The 22,143-nt window shown below is 55.0% G+C and overlaps 1 protein-coding gene across 4 annotated transcripts in view; it reads left to right on the plus strand.

Annotated features, from left to right (window-relative positions):
- The window catches only part of GRK5 (G protein-coupled receptor kinase 5), a 234,187-nt gene extending 213,642 nt beyond the window's left edge, over positions 1-20,545 (plus strand). For all 4 annotated transcript variants that reach the window (XM_055424547.2, XM_055424545.2, XM_055424546.2 and 1 more), the window contains 10 exons: positions 91-154; positions 1,078-1,218; positions 3,286-3,476; positions 5,956-5,993; positions 7,884-7,973; positions 10,728-10,936; positions 16,127-16,264; positions 16,892-17,029; positions 17,714-17,845; positions 20,116-20,545. In XM_055424547.2, coding sequence (XP_055280522.1) covers positions 91-154; positions 1,078-1,218; positions 3,286-3,476; positions 5,956-5,993; positions 7,884-7,973; positions 10,728-10,936; positions 16,127-16,264; positions 16,892-17,029; positions 17,714-17,845; positions 20,116-20,214 — 1,240 coding nt within the window. In that variant the 3' untranslated portion in view covers positions 20,215-20,545. The remainder of the gene's footprint in view (positions 1-90; positions 155-1,077; positions 1,219-3,285; positions 3,477-5,955; positions 5,994-7,883; positions 7,974-10,727; positions 10,937-16,126; positions 16,265-16,891; positions 17,030-17,713; positions 17,846-20,115) is intronic.
- The last annotated feature ends 1,598 nt before the right edge of the window (positions 20,546-22,143 follow it).

Raw genomic sequence — 22,143 nt, forward strand, 5'->3', positions numbered from 1 at the left:
TGCCCTGCTCAGCTTCTTTCAATGCCGCCCTTGTCTAATTCTGCATCCTAATGCTATGAGACCCATGCTGGATTTTTGCTTTTCTTTCAGGCAACCGGTAACCAAAAACACTTTCAGGCAGTACCGAGTACTAGGAAAAGGGGGCTTTGGGGAGGTGAGTGAACACCCACATATTCAGGAAAAGTTTCTGGACTCTTGTCATCTTTTCTGTCCCTTCCGGATTGGCCTGAAAAGTGTCCGAAGCAGGGCTTCTGAGCAATTGACTGGGTCACGCGCCCCCTGGTGGAGAAGGCGGGTGAGGCTGGGGCCTTGGGAAGGTCACCGGTGTCTGAGGAAGGGAAGGAGGGTGGCTGGATGGAGATGCTGGAGCCAGCCTTAGGCAGGGTTCAAGTCTACAGAAGGAAATGTGCCTCCTTGACTGTGTTTGGAGGGTGAAGTGAGGACATGAGGAGCCTAAGTATGGCCCGGCCGTGCTGTTAATGTGCGCTTTCATGCTTAACCTGACCTTCCCCAACCTTGTCATTCCCGTTTTAGAGATGAGGAAGACTGACGTTCAGAATGGTTAGGTAACCCAGGCAAGGTCACACAGCTCAACAGGGGCAGAACCAAGACCAGATCCAAATGCCCTGGGTCTCATTCCTCTAAATTATACAGTCAGAGTTCCCAGGGGGCTCCCATGACTGCACCCCCCTCCCCAAGTAAGCCTCTCCTACCAGCGGCTGGTCCTTCAAAGTCCCCAGTTATTAGCGGCTGCATCTGGTTGGAAGCTTGGGACAGAGAAAATCTAGTTGCCCCAAGACAGGAACGGTTCTTTCCGCCTCGGCCAGCCGTGTAAACTGGTATAGATGGCTGCTTCTCCACCTCCAAGGGCTTGGGTTCACCTGAGGTGGCACCACGGTCATCCTGACGGCAGGGCCCTGGGAGCAGCGGGTCCATGGCCAGGCCTTGCTCAGTCCTGAGGCTGGATACCCCCAGGCTGGTTCCCAGCCCTGGAGACACCGCGCCCTGGCCTGGGGGAGCCTCCGAACGGCTTGGTCTCACGTGCCGTTTGCGCTTGTCTTCTCGTTTGCCCCTCAGGTCTGTGCCTGCCAGGTGCGGGCCACGGGTAAAATGTACGCCTGCAAACGCCTGGAGAAGAAGAGGATCAAAAAGAGGAAAGGGGAGTCCATGGCCCTGAACGAGAAGCAGATTCTGGAGAAGGTCAACAGTCGGTTTGTGGTGAGTGTCAGAGCCCGGGGACAGCCCCCCTCCAGGTGACCGGAAGTGTAGGGAGCCCCCTCCAGGTGACCGGAAGTGTACCGGAGCGCCCCTTCCGGGTGACCGGAAGTGTACCGGAGCCCCCCCTCCGGGTGACCGGAAGTGTAGTGGAGCCCCCCTCAGGGTGACCGGAAGTGTAGGGAGCCCCCTCCAGGTGACCAGAAGTGTAGGGAGCCCTCTCCGGGTGACCGGAAGTGTACCGGAGCGCCCCCTCCAGGTGACCGGAAGTGTACCGGAGCGCCCCCTCCAGGTGACCGGAAGTGTAGTGGAGCCCCCTTCAGGTGACCGGAAGTGTAGTGGAGCCCCCCTTCAGGTGGCCGGAAGTGTAGGGAGCCCCCTCCAGGTGACCGGAAGTGTAGCGGAGCCCGCTTCAGGTGACCGGAAGTGTAGGGAGCCCCCTCCAGGTGACCGGAAGTGTAGCAGGTCCCCCGAGGCGTGGGACGCAGTGAGGGGAGTGAGGAGTGCGTTGCAGGAAGCAGCCCAGTGCTCCCTCCTTCTCAAGGCAGTTGGGGCTGACTGTGTCTGTCCCTGGAGCTAGGCTGGCTCCCCTCTAGGCGCGAGCTTCTGTTAACACCTCCGTGGAAGAAAGGGGCCCAGCCAAGGAGCTTTGTTTCCGCACACCCCTTAGGCTGATTTCATCATAGGAGGCCGAAGCGTCAGGCCCATCTTGTTTATACGCGCCTGTTAACTCCGTCCAGGCGAGGCTCTGCTGCAGTAACAAACCAACCCCCAACTCGGAGTAGCTGGAAGCGGCAAAGGACTTCATCTGAAGTCCTGTCAGATGAGGCGTCCTCCTCCACCTTCCCGCAGACGGATGCTCCTCCACACCCGCTGGGGGAGTGGGGGAATCCTCACAGCTCGGTGACGCCCCTCACCTCCACCCTCAGTCTTCGACCGCAGCCCACCGCAGGGGAGACTGGGGACCTGGAAGGGGACCTATGTTTGGCCAGCTCTCAGCATCTCTCCCACTTGTTATTATAAAACATAATATATATATGGGTAAAAAGTCAAACCTCACAGAAGGATGCCAAGTAAACATAGAAGCCTCTCTCTTTGAGTAGCCACTGCAGACATGTTGGGCTTCCCTGGTGGCTCAGATGGTAAAGAATCTGCCTGCAATGCAGGAGATGCAGGAGATGTGTGTTCGATCCCTGGGTTTGGAAGATTCCCCCGGAGAAGGAAATGGCAGCCCACTCCAGTATTCTTGCCTGGAGAATCCCAGGGACAGAGAAGCCTGGCGGGCTGTATACCATGGGGTTGCAAAGAGTCGGACACGACAGAGGCGTTTCACTTCACTTGATTCGCATACAGGCTTTATTATTTTTAGCCAATGGGATCTTGCAATAAACCTTAGCCTGCAGCATCGCTCCCCTTCAATTGTAGATCTTCCATAACCAGATAGATAGCTGCGCCTCTTTTTAAAGCTGTGCACCATTCCTGTGTACAGGGAGGAGAGAGGCTGTGACCTGTGCAGCCACAGGTAGAAATCGCTTCTGGTTTTGAAGGTACCACAACAGACAAGGCTGCCCCAGGTCTATCCATCCTTCAACATCCCTTTGGCGTATTACTGTGGGGATGTCCGGGGGATGGATTCCTGGTGGAGGAATCACTCTGTCAGAGAGCGTGTGCATTTCTCCCAGTTACACCCCCACGAGTTGTGCCTGATGGCAAGTGGCGCCATCCACCAAGACTGCCTGCATTCCCCAGAACTGGCGGGTTTTGTAAGGGGATGCCCAGAGGGGACAGAAGTTCTAACCACCTGATGCACGCACATGCTTTTGTGACATGAAAGCAACAGACACCGTCCTGTCGGGTCCCATGAAAGGTGCCAACTGCCCCTTCTGACTCTGCCTCCTTGCCTGGAACCACCGAATTGGATGGAGGGGCACCGATGGGGCGCAGGGGGTGGTGTGAAGCGGCTGCAGCTCCCCACGCTAGTCCTCCCACCCAGATTCAAGAACCCCTGAGGAAGAGGAGCAGATGTCGGGATCCCTGGAACCCCACCGCATGGCTGTCTTGTGCTCCCAGGTCAACCTGGCCTACGCCTATGAGACCAAGGATGCACTGTGTTTGGTCCTGACCATCATGAACGGCGGGGACCTGAAGTTCCACATTTACAACATGGGGAACCCCGGCTTCGAGGAGGAGCGTGCCCTGTTCTATGCGGCAGAGATCCTGTGTGGGCTGGAAGACCTCCACCATGAGAACATTGTCTACAGGTGAGTGGGCAACCCCGGGTCCCCCCATCTAAGCCTGAGGGAGTGAGGCCAACCCTTCCATGCTCTGAATTGGTCAGTCATCCTTGCCCTCGAGTTGAGGCTGGGTCATTGCCCTTGAGTCAGACAGACTCCCACCCTGGAACTGAGAAAGGGAGGGGGATCATTTAGGAGGGGCCAGGTGTTCCCTCAGAGTCAATGAGATTGGGCCACTAGTCCCTTCCCATCCAGTTCCCAGGAAGCTCAGTGGAGCCTAGTGGTCTGATCCGGAACCAACCCCTACAGGACTTCTGTAGGATCCCCACTGAAGCAGGCATCAGAATGGACCCGGGTCTCTCCCACCCCAGGATCAGGTGTCCAGATTCCGTGAGCAGTGGCCTTCAAACTCTTCTCGCAGGCCTCCTCCAAGAATTTTGAAAATCTCTGTGCCTTCATATGTTCTAAGTAGACACCTAAAATAGTCCATCATATGTTAAAATAGTGGCTAGTATTACTGATGTTTTAAAATTGAACTCAAGTGACATCACATATCTAAAGGTATCCAGTGGAATCTAATTGCTGTAGCAAATTGACCTCCACCATCATGCATCTAGAAAAATGCATGAAAACTCTTTAATGGTGAGGAATTTTCTATCCTTCTCTACTTCCTTCAACCCCCAGAGACTATTATTTTACTGTAATATACTTTTTGCATAAAAGTCAATGGTCAGCATTCCACTCTGAAATATATGGATATAGGTAAGAGTTTTTAAAAATTCTCACTGACCATAAGGCTCTAAGTGTTAAAATAATTTCTTCTGTTGAATTGCCCTTATAATTATGATTAATAGGTCCCACTTCTAATTGGGACCCTGGAGGTTTCACCCTGTGGAGCTGGGCACCATAGCAATATGCAGGAGTAGGGAGGAACCTGCTTTTCTTCTGTCAGTTGGGAGAAGAGCTATTGAGAAAGGACAGGTGGGAGGGTAGATCCTATAAGATGCATTATGATGCTAAGGATCTAGAAATGCATATTCTTGAAGTCCTAGCACATGGGTGACTCGCTCATCCCCCACCCCCACTGGGCACACACACCCCAGTTTGAAGACTTTTGTCACAGGGCTGTTGGCTAAGAATATCTTGGCAGCCCAAGGTATTGAAAATAAGGAAGAATGGTCTTAATGACAAGCCCTCTCCCACCCCCCACATCTCCCAATTTATGTTTTTGTTTTGTTTGCATTCAAGTGAGAAGAGAGTCAGAAAATTTTCCCTAAGGGTTGAAAAAAGAATCCTCCACTTGATTGTTTTTCTCTTAAAAAAAAAAAAAAGAAAGAAAAAAAGGCATCCCTCCAAGTTCTAGCCTTTCTATTAATACTAGGGAGGAAGAGAACCACGGTGCCTCCCTGGCCCGACCACTTGCCATAGTTTCTCTGTGGGTGTGGGTTCTGTGCCCACTAGCCAGCTGTCTTTCCAAGCTGGTGGTCGGTGGTGGCCGATTAATTGAAATGAGGTCTCCTGCCCTTATTTGGAATGGTTAGCACATCAAAAGCATGGAAATTAATAACAATGGCAACAAAAGTATGTTGTAATAAGTAACCACATACAGACCCCAATTATCACTTTGTGAGCTTGCATCACTGGATTTGGGCGCATGAACCTCTTCCCATGAGGACAGCTGCCCTCAGTTTAATGAACAAAGCCAGTTGGTTGAGAACCAAATCCTCAGTCCAGATGCCATGTGTGGCATCTGGACAATGGCTTACCCAAGTTACACACCCTATTCTGTTGGTTATTCTTTAATTCACAGAGAAGAGCTTTTGTTAATAAAACCAGACACTTCTGCTGCCTCTCCCCCTTACAGTGGAAAGGTTCTCTTTCTCATGAGCATGACCATGTTTTGTAAAGAGAAGAGAGACCTTGGGGACAGGAGGAGGTGGCTGCGTCTACAGCTGTGCCTGGTGGCTGTGCTTTCTCCCAGGCTGTGGCTCAGATGGACCTGGGGAAAGTGCCAGGCTTCCCGGGGGCCCTATCCCAAAGGGGGTCTTTGTCCTGGAGGTTACCATTCTCTCCCTTACAATTCTCTGACCCAATTCTTCAGCTAGGGCTTTGTCCTCAGTAACTTCTCTCCCTTCATCCCCAGGCCTGGCTCTTGCCTTCATGACATCCGGAGTCCTCGAGGTCTTCCCATCCCTGGAGGGGGTCTGTCACCTCCCAGCCCCCGGGGCCCTCAGTGCATGGACTAGCCTTTGCCTAACTCCTTTTCAGTCACTCTGCAGAGTCAAGAGGCTATCTATGGCAAACCAGCATTTTTTAAAATTAATACAGGGGGGAGGGAAGTGAGCCCAAGATGGTCTTGACCCAGAGAGAGACCAGACCTCCTGAGCCCAGAGTTGGGGAGGGAATACTCAGGCCTGAGTAGCTCAAGGGGGTCGGCAACAGGTGCTGGCGTGCCCTTGCCACCCAGAACACTCACACTCACATGCTGATGATCTTTCCTTTTCAGAGATTTGAAACCTGAAAATATCCTGTTAGACGACTACGGTAAGTCAGGCAGCAGCCCCGGGGATCCTTTCCCGGCTCTGTAGCTGAGCGTCACAACCCAGATTGAGCGGGAGGCTTCCAACAGAGACTCAGAGATGCTGACCCTGGGTCCACGGGAGGGCAGAGGGCGTGGACAAAGCTCCTACTTGGAGAAGAAGGATGTGGCTCAGTGGAGGGTGGGGGACAGGGAGACAAAGAGAACCAGCCCCAAATGAGGAGTCGAGGGTTCCAGAGACTCTGGGCAAACGTTTAACTCACAGCTTCCCTCACCCCAGCTTTCTAGTCTGTGACATGGGAACAGTGGGCCTTGCCCTGCCTTCTTCAGATGGTGGAGGGTGGTGCTGAGGTTCTGACAAGATACCTTGATAAGTTGTTTTATCAGCTGTGTGTGCGTGCATGACTAGTCGCTCGATCGCACAATCACATGGACTCCTTGCGACCCCATGGACTATAACCCACCAGCCTCCTCTGTCCATGGGATTCTCCAGGCAAGAATACTGGAATGGGCTGCCATTTCCTCCTCCAAGGGATCTTCCTGACCCAGGGATTGAACCCGGGTCTCCTGCATTGCAGCTGGACTCTTCACCATCTGAGACACCAGGGAAGCCAGCTACCTGTTAGGTGTTATCACTCCTCTGTCAGCATTGTTATTTTCACGCATGTTTGCGCACACACACAGATAACAAAGAGCCACCACAGGAGCCCCTCATGACTGTTTAGAGTCTCACACCTGGGAAAGGGTTGTCGCATCTTCTATCTAACTAAATCGTCCCGTCTTTACAGAGGGAGCAGGGCCAGTTGACCCTGTGCCCATTTTACAGATGATAAGATTGAGGCTCAGAGGAGCCTACTCACCAAGGCCCCCCACAAATATCAGTGGGGAGTGGAGACCTAAAACTACGTCTCCCTGCCAGCAAGTCCCAGGCCAAGGGGAGGGCAGGGGAGGGAGAAGACCTGGAGAAGAGGAGAAGTTTGAGTGTGATGCTGTCGGGCAGAGGGCTCAGGGCCCACCACCCCTCTGTGTATGCACTTAGAGCCCCCAGGGGTTCTTGTTCCCTGCTGGTCTCAGAACCGTGCCTACTACCAATCTGTCACCCAATAGCTGAAATCTGCATGCTGTCTCCCCTCGCACTGTTCTTGACTTCGTCGGGGGCCACCGAGCCAGCGGGCTCCACTCAGTTCCAGCCTCTTGGAGGGGCTCTCTGCTTTGGGCCTTGTTGAAGTCCAGGCTGGGGAGGGGGGGTCAATGTTCCTTCCTGCAGGGTCAAATGAGGCCATGGCCCTGCCAGGTTGGCCGCTGGAAGAGACAGTGCCAAGGCGCGCTGTCCGCACAGGGTTGTCTCTGCCTTTGGGGGTTAGTTCTGGCCCGGGAGCTCCAGTGCCACCTCCCAGTCTCTGCTGGTCTGGGCGGCAGGTTCTCCAAAGGAAAACAAACAAACAACCCCAAAGACCAACAAGGCAGAACAGGGAGTTGCTTCCCAAGTGGCTTTGTGATTTTTCCCCTTAAGCAAACTGTTGCAAAATGTCAGGAGAATTTCCCATTTTCCCATGAAGCAATCCCAGAATCGGGCCAAGGCATCTTAAACTTGGTGATGTTAGCCTTCCAAGAAGCCCCTTAGGGTATCTTATGAGGCCGGTCTGCCATCATCCAGCCAAATCTAGGGGTCCTGTTGCATCTTTATGTTTTTCTCCCCCAAAGTAATCGTTTACCCCTGACGTTTACCTCTGACACCTGACTCTCGCGATGGTCTGTAGTCACCCTGCATGCCCAACTGGGTACCACTCTTCTTGGGACAAATGAAAGGCAAGGGCCCTGTGGCAAGTCTAGGGCCCTGCCCAGGGTGAACCAGGTGTCCACAGGGACCCACTGACCCTGCTGTCCCCCATCAGGCCACATTAGGATCTCTGACCTGGGCCTGGCTGTGAAGATCCCCGAGGGAGACCTGATCCGCGGCCGGGTGGGCACCGTTGGCTACATGGGTGAGTGTAGGCATGGCTCCTCCCCGAGGTGGTCCCTCAGAGCCACTGGCCTCTTTGTGCAACTTGCAGAAGTAGTCACGTGGGAGGTTGGAAGTTGTAGCCAGGGTTGGGGAAGCATTGGGGCCCCGGGGTGTCTTGACTACACTGAGTTCTGCAGCCCCCACCTCCAGCCCCACCTGTGTCTCAAAGCCAGACCCCTCCCAGGGCAGTTTCAGAGCTGACACACCGAGTTGCCTGGGGTGTGGGTGTAGTAGGGGTCTGGTAAATTGGCAGACAGCCTTTCAGAGTGACCTCGAGAGCGGGGAGGTCACTAGGAAGGGCCCAGAAAGAAGAGGAGCACACCACCCACTGTGTCGCAAAGCCCCGTCCCAAGTGGGGCCCAGCCTTGGCTCCTGCCCTGAATCCCCTGAGCCTCTCAGAGACTGTTGCCCTGGAGCTATACCAGCCTCCTTGGGTCTGCCTTCCATGTAGGGGTATTCCTTGGACAGCTGCCCATACACCTCAAACACACTCATCCGCTCACCCGGGAGGCAGGGAACTGGAGAAAGCTCCAATAGACGGGGATGCTGTTGTCCTCCTCTGATCTCACGCCAGCAGCACACGCTCAGGGTTCTGGACTCTGGGGCCAGAGGGTCCTTTTCAGATTGCATGATATTGGGGGACCCATGGGCTATGTGTCTGTGTGTATGCAGGAGGTGTGTGTACCTATGTGAATGCTGATGGATAGGCAGATGGATAGATGATAGACAGGTTATAGATAATGGATGGATGATGGATGACTGGGTTAATAAATGGATGGAGAGATGATAGATGGATGGGTGATGGATGGATGGGGGATGGATGGATGGGTGATGGGTGATGGATGGATGATGGATGGATAGATGATGGGTGGATGGATGGGTGATGGATGGATGGATGGATGATGGGTGATTGATGGATGGATGGGTGGTGGATGGATGGATGGATGATGGGTGATGGATGGATGGATGATGGGTGGATGGATGGATGGATGGATGGTGGATGGATGGATGGATGATGGGTGATGGATGGATGGATGGGTGGTGGATGGATGGATGGATGATGGGTGATGGATGGATGGATGGGTGGTGGATGGATGGATGGATGATGGGTGGTGGATGGATGGATGGGTGGTGGATGGATGGATGGATGATGGGTGATGGATGGATGGATGGGTGGTGGATGGATGGATGGATGATGGGTGGATGGATGGGTGGGTGGATGGATGATGGGTGATGGATGGGTGATGGATGATGGATGGATAGATGATGAATGGATGGGATGGATGGGTGATGGATGGATGGGTGGTGGATGGATGGATGGATGATGGGTGATGGATGGATGGATGGATGATGGGTGATGGATGGATGGATGGGTGGTGGATGGATGGATGGATGATGGGTGGATGGATGGGTGATGGATGATGGATGGATAGATGATGAATGGATGGGATGGATGGGTGATGGATGGATGGGTGATGGATGGATGGATAGATGATGGATGGATGGGTGATGGATGGATAGATGATGGGTGGATGGATGGGTGATGGATGGTGGGTGGATAGATGATGGGTGATGGATGGATGGATAGATGATGGGTGATGGATGGATGGATAGATGATGGGTGATGGATGGATGGGTGATGGATGGATGGGTGATGGATGGATGGGTGATGGATGGATGGATGGATGATGGGTGATGGATGGATGGGTGATGGATGGATGGATGATGGATGATGGGTGGATGGATGATGAATGGATGGGATGGATGGGTGATGGGTGGATGGGTGATGGATGGATGGGTGATGGATGGATGGATAGATGATGGATGGATGGGTGATGGATGGATGGATGATGGGTGGATGGATGGGTGATGGATGGATAGATGATGGGTGGATGGATGGGTGATGGATGGATGGGTGGATAGATGGGTGGATGATGGATGGGTGATGGATGGTGGGTGGATAGATGGATGGATGATGGATGGATGGATGGGTGATGGGTGGATAGATGATGAATGGATGGGATGGATGGGTGATGGATAGATGGATGGATGGGTGAGTGATGGATGGATAAATCCATCTGTGCACTCTGTGTGTGCCTGCTTGGGCATCTGTGTAATCTTCTCGTGCACAGTGTCCACACCCATGTGGATACATTTGCCTTCCTGGATGTATGTGGCCTGCCTATCTTCTCTTGCACTTCTCTGGTGAATCTATCATCCATTTAATCAAAGTGTTAGGGAAGTCATAGTGAGACGCTGCTGGAATTCCAGATACATTTAAAATCATCTTTTCTTTGGGTGGACACACTTTCATTCATTGAAACGAATGTGTGTGCAATGCCTACTCTATGCCAGGCATCATACCTTTCATCAGGCACGGCAGGGAATGAGGCGGCTCGCAGTCTAGTGGGAGAGACGTCAAGAGAACGGGTTGTTTGCATCCACCATGGTCAGGCTTCTGAAGCCACAGTCAGAGTCCTTTGGGAGCACAAAGAAGAGCAACCAAGGCAGGCTCCCAGGAAGAGGAGGTATTTCTAGCAGTTGGTGGGCAGGAGTCAGCAGCGGGACGGGATCTCAGCCATGGAGCCCCAGGCCTCCTATGAACAGTACCATCACTCCTGGTTGCAGGACGTCCTGAGGCCCCATTAGCATCCCAGTCCTGGCCTCATATGCCCGGCTCTGACCCACCACCAGCTGTCTCTTACCTCCCCTGGATCTCCTGCTCTGCCCCCAGCTCCAGAGGTCCTGAACAACCAGAGGTACGGCCTGAGCCCCGACTACTGGGGTCTGGGCTGCCTCATCTACGAGATGATCGAGGGCCAGTCGCCCTTCCGCGGCCGCAAGGAGAAGGTGAAGCGGGAGGAGGTGGACCGCCGGGTGTTGGAGACAGAGGAGGTGTACTCACACAAGTTCTCCGAGGAGGCCAAGTCCATCTGCAAAATGGTGAGCTCCCGGTGAGCCAGACATCACCCTAGGGCCGGTGTCCAGTGCCGGTTCCCCGCCCGGCCCCTAGCCAAGAACAGCAGACAGACAGATGGGAGCAGGGGCAAGGCATGCCAGGGTGTGGGCGATGAAGCCACGGGGTCTGTGGACTGGGGTGGTTGACAGATGCTTCCAGGAGGGAGCCTGGTGAGGCAGGGTGGCTCCGTGATGAGGGAGGGTGGCTACGGTGAGCAAGGGGAGACACCCTTATGTCCAGCTCTGGGGGAAGTCAGCAGGGGGAGAACGGGGATGCTCCCAGCTGGCCCCCAAGATACAAAGGCATCAGGACAGCCCCTACCCTTGACCTTGGGCCTCCTGTTCCGTCCAGCTCTGGGTCCCTGGTGCTGCTCTGGGGCCGGGGGCTGCAGGCAGTGAGTGGTGATAGTTTCGGCCTTCGAACATCATTTAATCAAGTTTTCCACCCACTGCATGGAGTGTTGGTCACACTTGCTGAGGTCCTGAGTGACAGCATCCATGGGTAGAGAAGTTGACCCGGCCCCAGGCAGGGCTTACTCGGGGTGTGACCTTTAGTCAGGCTGGTGGGCCGGGGCCAGACTGGGGAGCTGGGAGCCAGATAGAGGATGAGGTGGCAGAACCTCAAAAGTGAAGCTGGAGAGAATCCGCCCTGGACTGAGGCCCTTCTCCTTGGTTCGGGCAGGCCTGCTTCCTTCCCTGCCTGGCTCTCTGGCTCCCGAGTCCCACCTATGCTCCCCAGGGCCCTCTGGCTTCAGAACCGCTGTCCTGGGAGCTGCCCACTAGTACCAGCCACCCTCTAACGCCAGCCACGTGGGGACAGGAAGGGCCTGAGCGCCCAACGCTTGGCACCTGCTAACCCCCAGGTCCCTTCCTCTGCTCTGTGACTAGAACAGCAAGACCGGGATCTGACCCTCAGGGTCTGAAATGTGAATATCAACAACCAGGCTGGAGTCCAGAGAAAGGCAGGCCTGGGAAACTGATGAAAAGTAGCGAGGTTTCTGCTTCTAGAAAACCCGAGGCCACATTGCTAGGGGCCCCAGAGCCATCTGGCCTAGCTCCCGCCCCCAGAAGGCCGCCCTCCTGGAGCCGGCCACCCGCTGCCTGACCACTTCCTCTCACCAGCCTCAGTCTGACGTCACAGAGGCACAGGGAGAAGGATTTGGCCTAGAGCTGCCATCTGACCACTTCCAAAGAGGAACCATAGATCTGTCATTTGCGTGTGTGAGAGGCCGTGAGGGAGGCATGGCGTGTACACAAGCAAACACATGCCCGGACCACATGCCTGGGCCAGCCTGCAGCTGGGCGGCCTCCAAGGAAACAGGTAGTCACGGAAGCTGGAGCTGGGATGGAGGGACAAGAGGAGCAAGGCAGCAAAAGGCAGGTACATGGAAATGTGGGGTACCCTTGGGGATGTCGAAAAACCGGGGGGTTGAAAGGGGAGCCAGCAATACTTGGTTGATGTTGCAACTAGGTACCTATCTGCTGGGACCGAACTGGGGGAGGGATGGGAGGTCAGTGCATCATCAAGTCCCCTGGGTCAGGGTCAGGAATTCAGAGAAGCCGTTCTTGAGACACCCTAAGAGCAACAGGGGACCCGCTGAGAGGACAGAGAGGCACAGAGGGCCCCCTGCCCACAGGCATCGGCGCAGGGGCACTGCTGTTCCTCTGCTGCCCCCTGGTGGCCACTACAGGGAAGGCGACAACTGAGCCGGGGGCTCCAGGCAGACCCAGGCTCATAGGTGCAAATGTCAAAACCAAGGTCCCCTCATCTTTCTCAGCTAGAAGAACCTCTGGAGCCCTCTGGCCTTGCCTTGCCTCCTTGCAAATGACCCTGAGGTCTTGGAAGTCTGATCTTGGACTTCTTCCATGCCCGTAACCTCAACCCATCTAGTCTGGCAGCCAGGCTCGCCCTGTCACCACCAAGGGACACCAGACTCAGGACATAGCAGGGCCTGATCTTAAGGAGACCACGGAGGCCCTGGGCAGCTCCAGCCCTGCCTGCTGAGAAAGACTTTTCTACAGACATCAATAAAGTTAGTCCCCAGCCCCCATTCCATCTTGGCAGCCACACCCCTCCGCTGCCCCTGTGGTCCAGAAGTGCATGCACCTCACTGTCCTGTCTCCTGGGTCCAGTCCCTAAGCCCAGACCTCAGCCCCCACCTTTATCAGGCCCCTGCTGAGTCCCAGCACTGGTCCTTCCCCACTAGCCCTGTATCCCTCTCAGTCTCACCCATCCTCCCAGCCCATCTCTAGTCATCCTCTTCCAGGAAGCCCTCTCTGCCTGCCCCATCCACCAAAACTCACACCATCTCTTCCTCTGTTTCTCTTGGTTTATACCTGATACAATATTTGTGAACTCTTGACCTGATGCCCAGGTTGCAAACAGGCAGCATATAGGTGGGTGTTTATTTTAGCTGAACAGTGTTTTAGAAAAAAGTGACTAGTGGGTTAATTGCCAAGATTTTTTAATGGGGCAAAATCACATAAAAACCTGGATTTTCTGGCTTCTTTTGAAAGAAGCAGAAGCCCTGGACACGTGCCAACATTCCTGCCTGGCAGGAGCTGAGGGACAGCCTGGCATGGCCCACGCAGCCCACCCCTCACCTTTATACCATCACTGTGTCATCTGTCGGGCCAGCCCCTGCAGCCTTTGGGGCCTGCAGCCTCTGAGATTTCTCGGAGACAAGCAAAGCCCCAGGAGAAGAGCAGGAGTGGCCCCGAGCCACCAGTCCACGGGGCCAAGCCTGCCTGGGGGGTCGTAGACCGAGTGGGCGACATTGTGAGCGGCCGCCTCGCAGCTTCGTCCCTTCAAGGCTGGGACCTGTTGCTCGCCCTGCTGTCACCTTTCATTCCTTAGTCTGGGGGGACGGCAGCCCCAGCAAGTCTCCTTTCCAGACCGTGGACCCCAGGAGGCCCCCTGCCTCTCAGAGTGAGCATGTGCAGAGGGCACCAGGACGCTGCTAAAAGAAAGGGCTGGACTCCCTCCAAGGTGTGAGCTGCCCACTTTGATTTCAGCCTCGAAGCAGACACTCAGTAGATTCCAACTGTGTACACTTATATGCAGAGTACATCATGAGGAACGCTGGGCTGGAAGAAGCACAAGCTGGAATCAAGATTGCCGGGAGAAATATCAATAACCTCAGATATGCAGATGACACTACCCTTATGGCAGAAAACGAAGAGGAACTCAAAAGCCTCTTGATGAAAGTGAAAGAGGAGAGTGAAAAGGTTGGCTTGAAGCTCAACATTCAGAAAACAAAGATCATGGCATCTGGTCCCATCACTTCATGGGAAATAGATGGAGAAACAGTGGAAACAGTGTCAGACTTTAGTTTTTTGGGCTCCAAAATCACTGCAGATGCTGATTGCAGTCATGAAATTAAAAGATGCTTACTCCTTGGAAGGAAAGTTATGACCAACCTTGATAATATACTAAAAAGCAGAGACATTACTTTGCCAACCAAGGTCCGTCTAGTCAAGGCTATGGTTTTTCCCGTGGTCATGTATGGATGTGAGAGCTGGACTGTGAAGAAAGTTGATCGCCGAAGAATTGATGCTTTTGAACTGTGGTGTTGGAGAAGACTCTTGAGAGTCCCTTGTACCGCAAGGAGATCCAACCAGTCCATTCTAAGGGAGATCGATCCTGGGTGTTCATTGGAAGGACTGATGCTAAAGCTGAAACTGCAATACTTTGGCCACCTCATGCGACGAGTTGACTCACTGGAAAAGACTCTGATGCTGGGAAAGGTTGGGGGCGGGAGGAGAAGGGGACGACGGAGAATGAGATAGCTGGATGGCATCACCGACTCTGTGGACATGAGTTTGAGTGAACTCCGGGAGTTGGTGATGGACAGGGAGGCCTGGCGTGCTGTGATTCATGGGGTCGCGGAGAGTCGGTCACGACTGAGCGACTGAACTGAACTGTGTACACTGTGGAGCGCTCAGTGTAGCGGGGAGGAGAGAGAAGCACAGGCTTCCCCTGGGACTGGGGAGGGGGCTGATGCCCTGCAGTCCTGTGGGGGTCCCGCCTCATCTTCAGCTGTGGCCCGCCCCTCCCCCTTCCCCTTCCTCCTCCCCTTCCCCTTCCTTCTCCCCCTCCCTCCCCTCCCCTCCCCCTCCCTCCCCCACCCTCCCCCTCCCCTTCCTCCTCCCTGCCCCTCCCTCCCCTCCCCTCCCTCCCTCCTCCCCCCTCCCCATCTCTCATTCATCCCTTCCTCCAGTCTGGTCTGGTGGCATGTCTGCTCCTGCAGCCCCTTCCTCTCCTAGTAACCTTCCATCCTGCCTTTTGTTTGTGATGAGGAACTTCCTCCACCCTTAACTATCCTTGACTCCCCACTACCTCTGTGTTAAAATCCCACCTCCAGACCTGGCCTTCAGGACCCTCCATCACTCTCCCCAGCCAGTCCCTTTCCCTCTGACCCATCTCTCTCACCCCCATCCTTCCCTCAGACTCAAAGATGAGTGTTCTCCAAGCTCACCGTGCTTACGCTGTCACAGGTCCCTCCAGTGCCTTCTCCTGACTTTGAAAGCCTGTCTCAGGCGCCGCCTCCCCAGACCACCTCCTGATCCCTCAGCTAGCAGCCAGTTCTCATTTCCTTCACCACTGTGGTGTCATATCTGCCTTGCCCTGATGGGTCTTCTTAACATGACTTTGCTGAGGCCAGACCCTCAGCATCCCGTCTCTCGGCACCTCCTGGGTGCAAGTCTGCAATGTACTTACGAATCGAGTAAACGGATGAGAGAACCCACAGACCAGTCTCTGCCCTTGGTAGCTTACCTGGAGCAGAAGAGGGGATGCCAGTTCAGCACACATTAGTGGGTGCCAGGTATGCACCAGGCACTGGACATGCAGTCGTGGGCAGAATCAGACAGGACTCCTGCTCTCCTGAGGGTTCCAGGCATCTGAGCACACTGGGATCCTAGGACCACAAAGCACACCGTGGTTCAGGAGATCCTCCTGAATCAGGGTCGAGCAGTGTCTGATAGGAACCTGGGGTGGCCCAGGCCTGGTGGACGCAAGAGAAGAGATGTCTTGACAGGGGATGGCTCGGGGATTCTTGTGTGAAAGGGAAGTGATCACAGGCTCTCCAAAGCCCCTCGCCCCTTGGGCCTCTGGGCAGGAGGAAAGACACCCCCCCCCACCCGGCGTGTTCTCATGGGGCTCTCCTGTTGCAGCTGCTCACCAAAGATGTGAAGCAAAGGCTGGGCTGCCAGGAGGAAGGGGCCGTGGAAGTCAAGAGACACGCCTTCTTCAGGAACATGAATTTCAAGCGCTTAGAGGCCGGGATGTTGGACCCCCCCTTTATTCCAGATGTGAGTAGCTCCCCAGCCTGGACTGAGCCTGTGCACTGGTTTACGACCTTCGATTTTCCTTAACATCTGTGAGGCCCTTGGGAGCCCTCTCCCACCGACCTTGAACTCCCAGAGAGCAGGCCCAGGTTTGTCTCTGTGAGTCCCTGAGCTGCAGCCCCAGAGCATGTTTGGTGGACACATGAGACGAAAGAGATCACCAGGGTTACAGCCTCAGGTCCGCAGCAGCACTGACAACAGCCTCATTTCCCAGTGCCTCGATGGCCCCATTTTGCAGGCCAGGAAACTAAGGCCTTCAGGGCTTATGTGACTTTTCCAACGTGCCTAAGCACCACAGCTGGGACCCCAGCCCAGGGCTGTGTGTGGCAGACGAGCCTGCGTGGTGACCCACCACCCCTGACTGGCCTCTGATGTGGGAAGGGCCAGAGTGGTCCTCCTGGGGACATCCCCTGTCACAGCCTGTGTGGGTCAATGACGGCAGGAAGGGGCCTTGAGTTCTCATCACCCCAACTGGGGGCCCCTTGGTCCCACTGAGCCAGGGCAGTCCAGGTTCCCAGGGCAGGAGGGAGGGCCTGGGAGACCACCCCTGCCCCCACCCCCCGCTCTCCATTCAAATCCCTCCCTCCCCAGCCCCGGGCTGTGTACTGCAAGGACGTGTTGGACATCGAGCAGTTCTCCACCGTGAAGGGCGTCAACCTGGACCACACGGACGACGACTTCTACTCCAAGTTCTCCACGGGCTCTGTGCCCATCCCGTGGCAAAGCGAGGTGAGCACGGTGGGGTCCTCAGCTTCACCCCAAAGCAGAGGCGGGGCTGCTCCAAGGGCAGAAAGGGACGGCAGGCAGGAGGGTGCGTCCTGGTGGGCGGACTGGGGCGGTGGCGTGGTGCAGGGTCAGGAGCTGGCGGGGCAGGGAGAGGAGGCCTGTCCGGATGACTCCGGAGAAGCGTATCTGGGAAACGGGGCAGCAGCTGGAGGCCCGAGGGGGATGATGGAGTCGGGGTGGTTACCTGAGGACTGAAGATGCAGCAGCAGGCAAAACTGCATCCCTCCTTTGGGGATCTTAGTGGAGGGCGAGCCAGCAAAGTGCTCCCATTACCCCACTGCACACTGGGGTTAGAGCCCAGTCTGAGCTGGTTCACGTGAGATAGAAATGACGGGGAGGTCGGCCTGCAGCCCTGGAGTGAAGGAGGAACTGAGGGCAGCTGTGAGATGGGCGTCTCCATCCCAGCCTCCGAGCCGGCTTCTGTCTTCTGAGTGAGGACCGCTCACCAGGCGGTCTGGGAGAGGCAGTGGGCAGGCGGGGAGCTGCCGGGCTCTCAGCCCAGGTGAGTGGAGGGCCCGGCAGGACCAGGCTCGGGACCGTGTCGCCCAGGGCCAGGCTGCTGGGCCTCCTGTCCCCCCGGGATGACCTGGACGGCCCCCGCCCTGTCTGTGTTGACCGCTTCTCCAGATGATAGAAACGGAGTGCTTTAAGGAGCTGAACGTGTTCGGACCCCACGGTACCCTCTCACCGGACCTGAACCGAAGCCACCCTCCGGAACCACCAAAGAAAGGGCTGCTCCAGAGGCTCTTCAAGCGTCAGGTGAGACCCTCGCCTCCCACCCCAACCTGGATGCCCTGGTCTCAGCTCCAGGAACCCCAGGCCTGACCCTTCCATAGGACTGAGACCAACTTGCGGGCGGGGGACACAGAGGTTGCAGCTGCAGCCTGGAAGGACAGGCAACCTGTGTGAAGTGCCTTGAAACCCACTGGTTGACGGGGTCCCCAGAGCGGAGGGCAAACCCAAAGTTCACCCTTTGTCAGGGATCCTCAGCCTCAACTCTGTTGATGCGTTGGGTTTATTCTTTGTTGTGGGGCCTGTCCTGTGCCTTTAGGGGTTTAGCAGCACCCCTGGCCTCCAGCCAGTAGATGGCAGTGGCATCCACTCCCATGTGTCAGTCAAAATGTCTCCAGGGTCTGGAGAAAAAACGCCCCTGGTTGAGAGTCGTTGTACACGCCAGTTATGCACGCAAAGATTTGACAAAGAACATGCATACCTGGTGTTGGAGAGGCAATCCCCACAGAATCTCAGGGCTTCTGAGGAGGGGCCCTATAATTTGATGCTGGGCCTTCCATCCAGCAGCCAGAGGAGACTTTGTCCCTCAGGAAAAGGTATTCTCCTCTCAGAGCCTGGTCTTGGATCAAGGGTTGGTGGGGCCAAATGGGAGAACTGTCCCAGGCAGGACCAGGCAGGCCTTCGAGAGAGACCCCTACCCTCATGCCTGCTACCAAGAAGGGGTTAGCCACCATAGCACCCCCTCCTGGCCTGGCCCTTTAAGATGGCGTGGTCCCCTCCCCAGGCCTGCGAGGTCCCTGGTTCCTTCCTCTCCTCTCTTCCAGCCCATAGGAGCAGCCCCTCTCCCCAGGGGTGAAGAGGTAAAGACAGGTGCAGCTCTGTCCCCAGGCCTTTGGCATCCCACCTCCCTCCTGCTTAAATAACAGGGAAGAGGTGGCTGTCTGTGGCGCTCCACTGTGGGCCAGGCCCTGCGTTGAGTGCTCTTTGAAGGCGTCTCTTATTTAATCTTCATAAAACCCCAGGCCTCCTTTCAGCTATTCATTCCTCCAGTATGTATCGAGAACCTACTCGTGCCAGACTGTTACCTGAAGACTTAAGATGCAGCAGCAGGCAAAACCGCATCCCTCCTTTGGGGACCTTAGTGGCGGGTGAGCCCCAGAAGTGCTCCCATCACCCCATTTCACAGATGAGGAAACTGAGGCTGAGAGGCATTAGGGAACTTGCTCAAGGTCACACAGCCCATGAGCCCACTCAGAGGATCTGGGATAATAGGGTGGGGAGCATGGATCCAGCAGAATCCAGAGAGAAAATGCAGACTGAGGGCCCAAGTTTGCAGTTTTATCTAGAAACTTCATGAGAGTTTCACCCCCTATTCCACAAACATACTTATATCCGCCTACTATAAAAATGTAATTTTCAAATGCCTCCATCAAGTAAAATTGAAATTCCAGACAGAAATGACCTCCATCTCTGACATGGACGAGTGCCCCAGGACAGCCCCAGATTCTGGAGCAGGCGTTTGCTATGGAAGCTCACAGTCTGAGTTCAAATCCAGCCCTGACCCCTTCCTGGTTGGGTGGCAGCTCACTGACCTTCTCCCAGCCTCTGTTTGCCCACCAGAAATTGCAGGATGGAGATGCTCGCTGCCCGTTGGGGGAAGAGGACTTAGTGGGGTAGAGAACAGTGGCCTCAGCACATGCCCGACAACAGCACCAACAGGGGGAACAGACACCCAAAACTTTCTTCTCCTGGGATGGGATGCTGAGAGACTGCCGGGGGTACTAAGGATGAGCAGCTCATGGTTCCGGAGCCAGGCACCCGAGAGAGCCCTTTGTATACACAGCCTTGTTTCCTTTTTCCAACAGCCCCAGGCACAAGTGGCTCCTACCCCACCTTACAAAGGCCAGGCAACCAAGGGAGTCAGACACTTGCTCAAGGTCACTCAGCTGAGAAGTGGCACATTTAGGGTTTGAACTGGCAGCCCAACTCCAGGCCAGCCGGTGTAACCATGTAGATATTAATATAGAGGGACCGCCTCCTCCCTGCCTTGGGCTTCTGTAAATTCCATAGCTTCTCCCAGGCACCAGGAGAAGCCCTCCGCCCGCAGGGTGGTCTGTGGACCTAGGCCTGCGGGGGGGAAACAGAAGGCAGCAGAAAGCAAGCAGGAGGGCTGGTCACCCGAGCCCCTCTCCGGCTCAGATTCCGAGGCCCCCGTGAGGCGAGGGCCCCAGGGCCTGACTCTGCAATGACTGACTTGCTCTTTCTCCCTCTCTCCTCTCTGCTCACCCCGCTCCCAGCATCAGAACAATTCCAAGAGTTCACCCAATTCCAAGACCAGTTTTAACCACCACATCAATTCAAACCACGTGAGTTCAAACTCCACCGGAAGCAGCTAGTTGCAGCTCTGGCCGGAAGTCCACGGTGGGACCAGCCTGGACCCTTCTTCTTAGAAGCAGACTTGTGACCGGAGGAGCTCCCACCCTGGCGGGAGGGCGGGGAAGCCCTCCAGGAGCCGGGGAGGAGGCCTCCCAGTTCCTCAAAGAGATTTCCACTCAGGTCTGTGTTCGGAGGCGGCCCTCGAGCCGAGATGGATTGGACGTGTCTCTGGCGAACATTGCAATAGAAATCCAGTCGGATACAACAACTTGCACGTATTTTAATAGCATCCTAATAACTAGAACTGAATTTTGTCTTTATTATTTTTAAAGAAAAGTTTTGTAAATTTCTCTATTGTCTCAGTTTACATTTTGTATATTTGTATTTAAAAGAAAGTCAGACTTTGAGGGTGTATATTTTCTGTGCAGCCACTGTTAAGCCATGTGTTTTAAGACATTTTAGAGGGGGGTTGGTGGGAGGGGAGGGATTTACAACAACAATGAAAAATGTGACTCAAGAATTCCAGAGCCTCAAATGAGAAAATGTTTTTATTAAATGTAGAAAATGATCCACACTTCACCTTTAGAGGATTGGTTGTATCCATCTCTATAAGCTTTTCCTTCCACTGGCACCCTCGTTCTGTTGGCTTGTAACCATCTGAATTAAATGCCCAAAGGCACACTGGGACATCTCCCCCAGCCAGAATATCTTCCATTGGGTGCGTGGAGTCACCTGAGCTCTGCTGCATCAAGACGTGCACTTTCCCTTTGGGGCGCGTGATGCCACCGTTGCTTCGGCCTCGGCCTCCTCTTCCTTCTGGAACGCGGCCAGTACTTGGAGCTGAGAGTCTTCAGCACAGTGGTGTCTAGGCCTCTTTCTTTCTGAGCAGGTTCTGACTGCTGGAACCAGTATGTTTTCAAGAGTCTTGTATTTAGGGATTACTTTATTCTAAGAGACATATAGCAAGGATAAGTAGTCATGGAACCCCAAGAGTCCAAAGCCCTTCCGGCCCATGGAAGCATCAGGGGGCAGAGGCCTTGGATTTGTAGAGGGGAGAGTGGTTTGCCCAGGACCTCCAGGCACATCCCTTGTATATACGCATCAGAGGGTCTTGAGACCTTCAAGGGGCCCCACAGATTCATTGGCCCAGGTGACATGGATGGATGGATGGATGTGGTTTGTTCTCCAAGCAAATGGGAGAGGCTGGGCCACCAAAGAAGTTCAGGACGCACCGTCCCTCCTGGGCAAGGGAGGGCAGAGGCACGTGTTAACTGGGCATCTCAAATCTCCTGGTACAAGCAGCCCAGGAGGACTTGGTGGCTTTGCCAGCCCAGGGCCTCTAAAGGGCCCTTTGAGCATGGCCTTCCAGCCCCAGGTTGCCTCTGGCCTTCCCCTGCTGCCTTCACAAGACGACGAGGAGCAAATCCACCTTTGCCTCCCTTCCCAGATGGGGTGAAGGGTCAACATCCCATGCCCGCCTGCCTGCCTGGTTGGCCTCGGTCAGACCTGGTCTCACCCACCAGGCAGCTATCCGGGTTTCTCCTGGCATGGGCCCTGTACTTCCTGCAGCGACATCTCCCATCAAAATACAGATTCCGGGCTCCACCCCAAACCCACAGAACGGGGTTCTCTGGAAATAGGTCCAGGAACCCATTTCTTCAAAAAGCTTGCCAGGTCATTTTGCTGCACCCTGGAGTGTGAGAACCACGGCCTCAGGCCACCCGTGGGGCTTCCGATTCTCCCAAACTTACTTCTCTAGGTGACCAGGATGCTTTGGAGCCTGAGGTTTCAGGAAAAGAGAGAAGCCAGTGTGTCAGCCTTGTGTGTAGTTCCCATGCTCCTTCCCCAAACCTCGCCATTGGGTCTGGGCGGTAGACAGGCGCCTGACCTTTGCAACTGACCATTTTGAGGCCATTTTACAAGCAAAGAGGAGCCAGGAAACAGTTGGG

This window comes from Moschus berezovskii, chromosome 12, assembly GCF_049115385.1.
Source record: "Moschus berezovskii isolate FMDL1 chromosome 12, NW_MosBer_1.0, whole genome shotgun sequence".
Taxonomy (NCBI): domain Eukaryota; kingdom Metazoa; phylum Chordata; class Mammalia; order Artiodactyla; family Moschidae; genus Moschus; species Moschus berezovskii.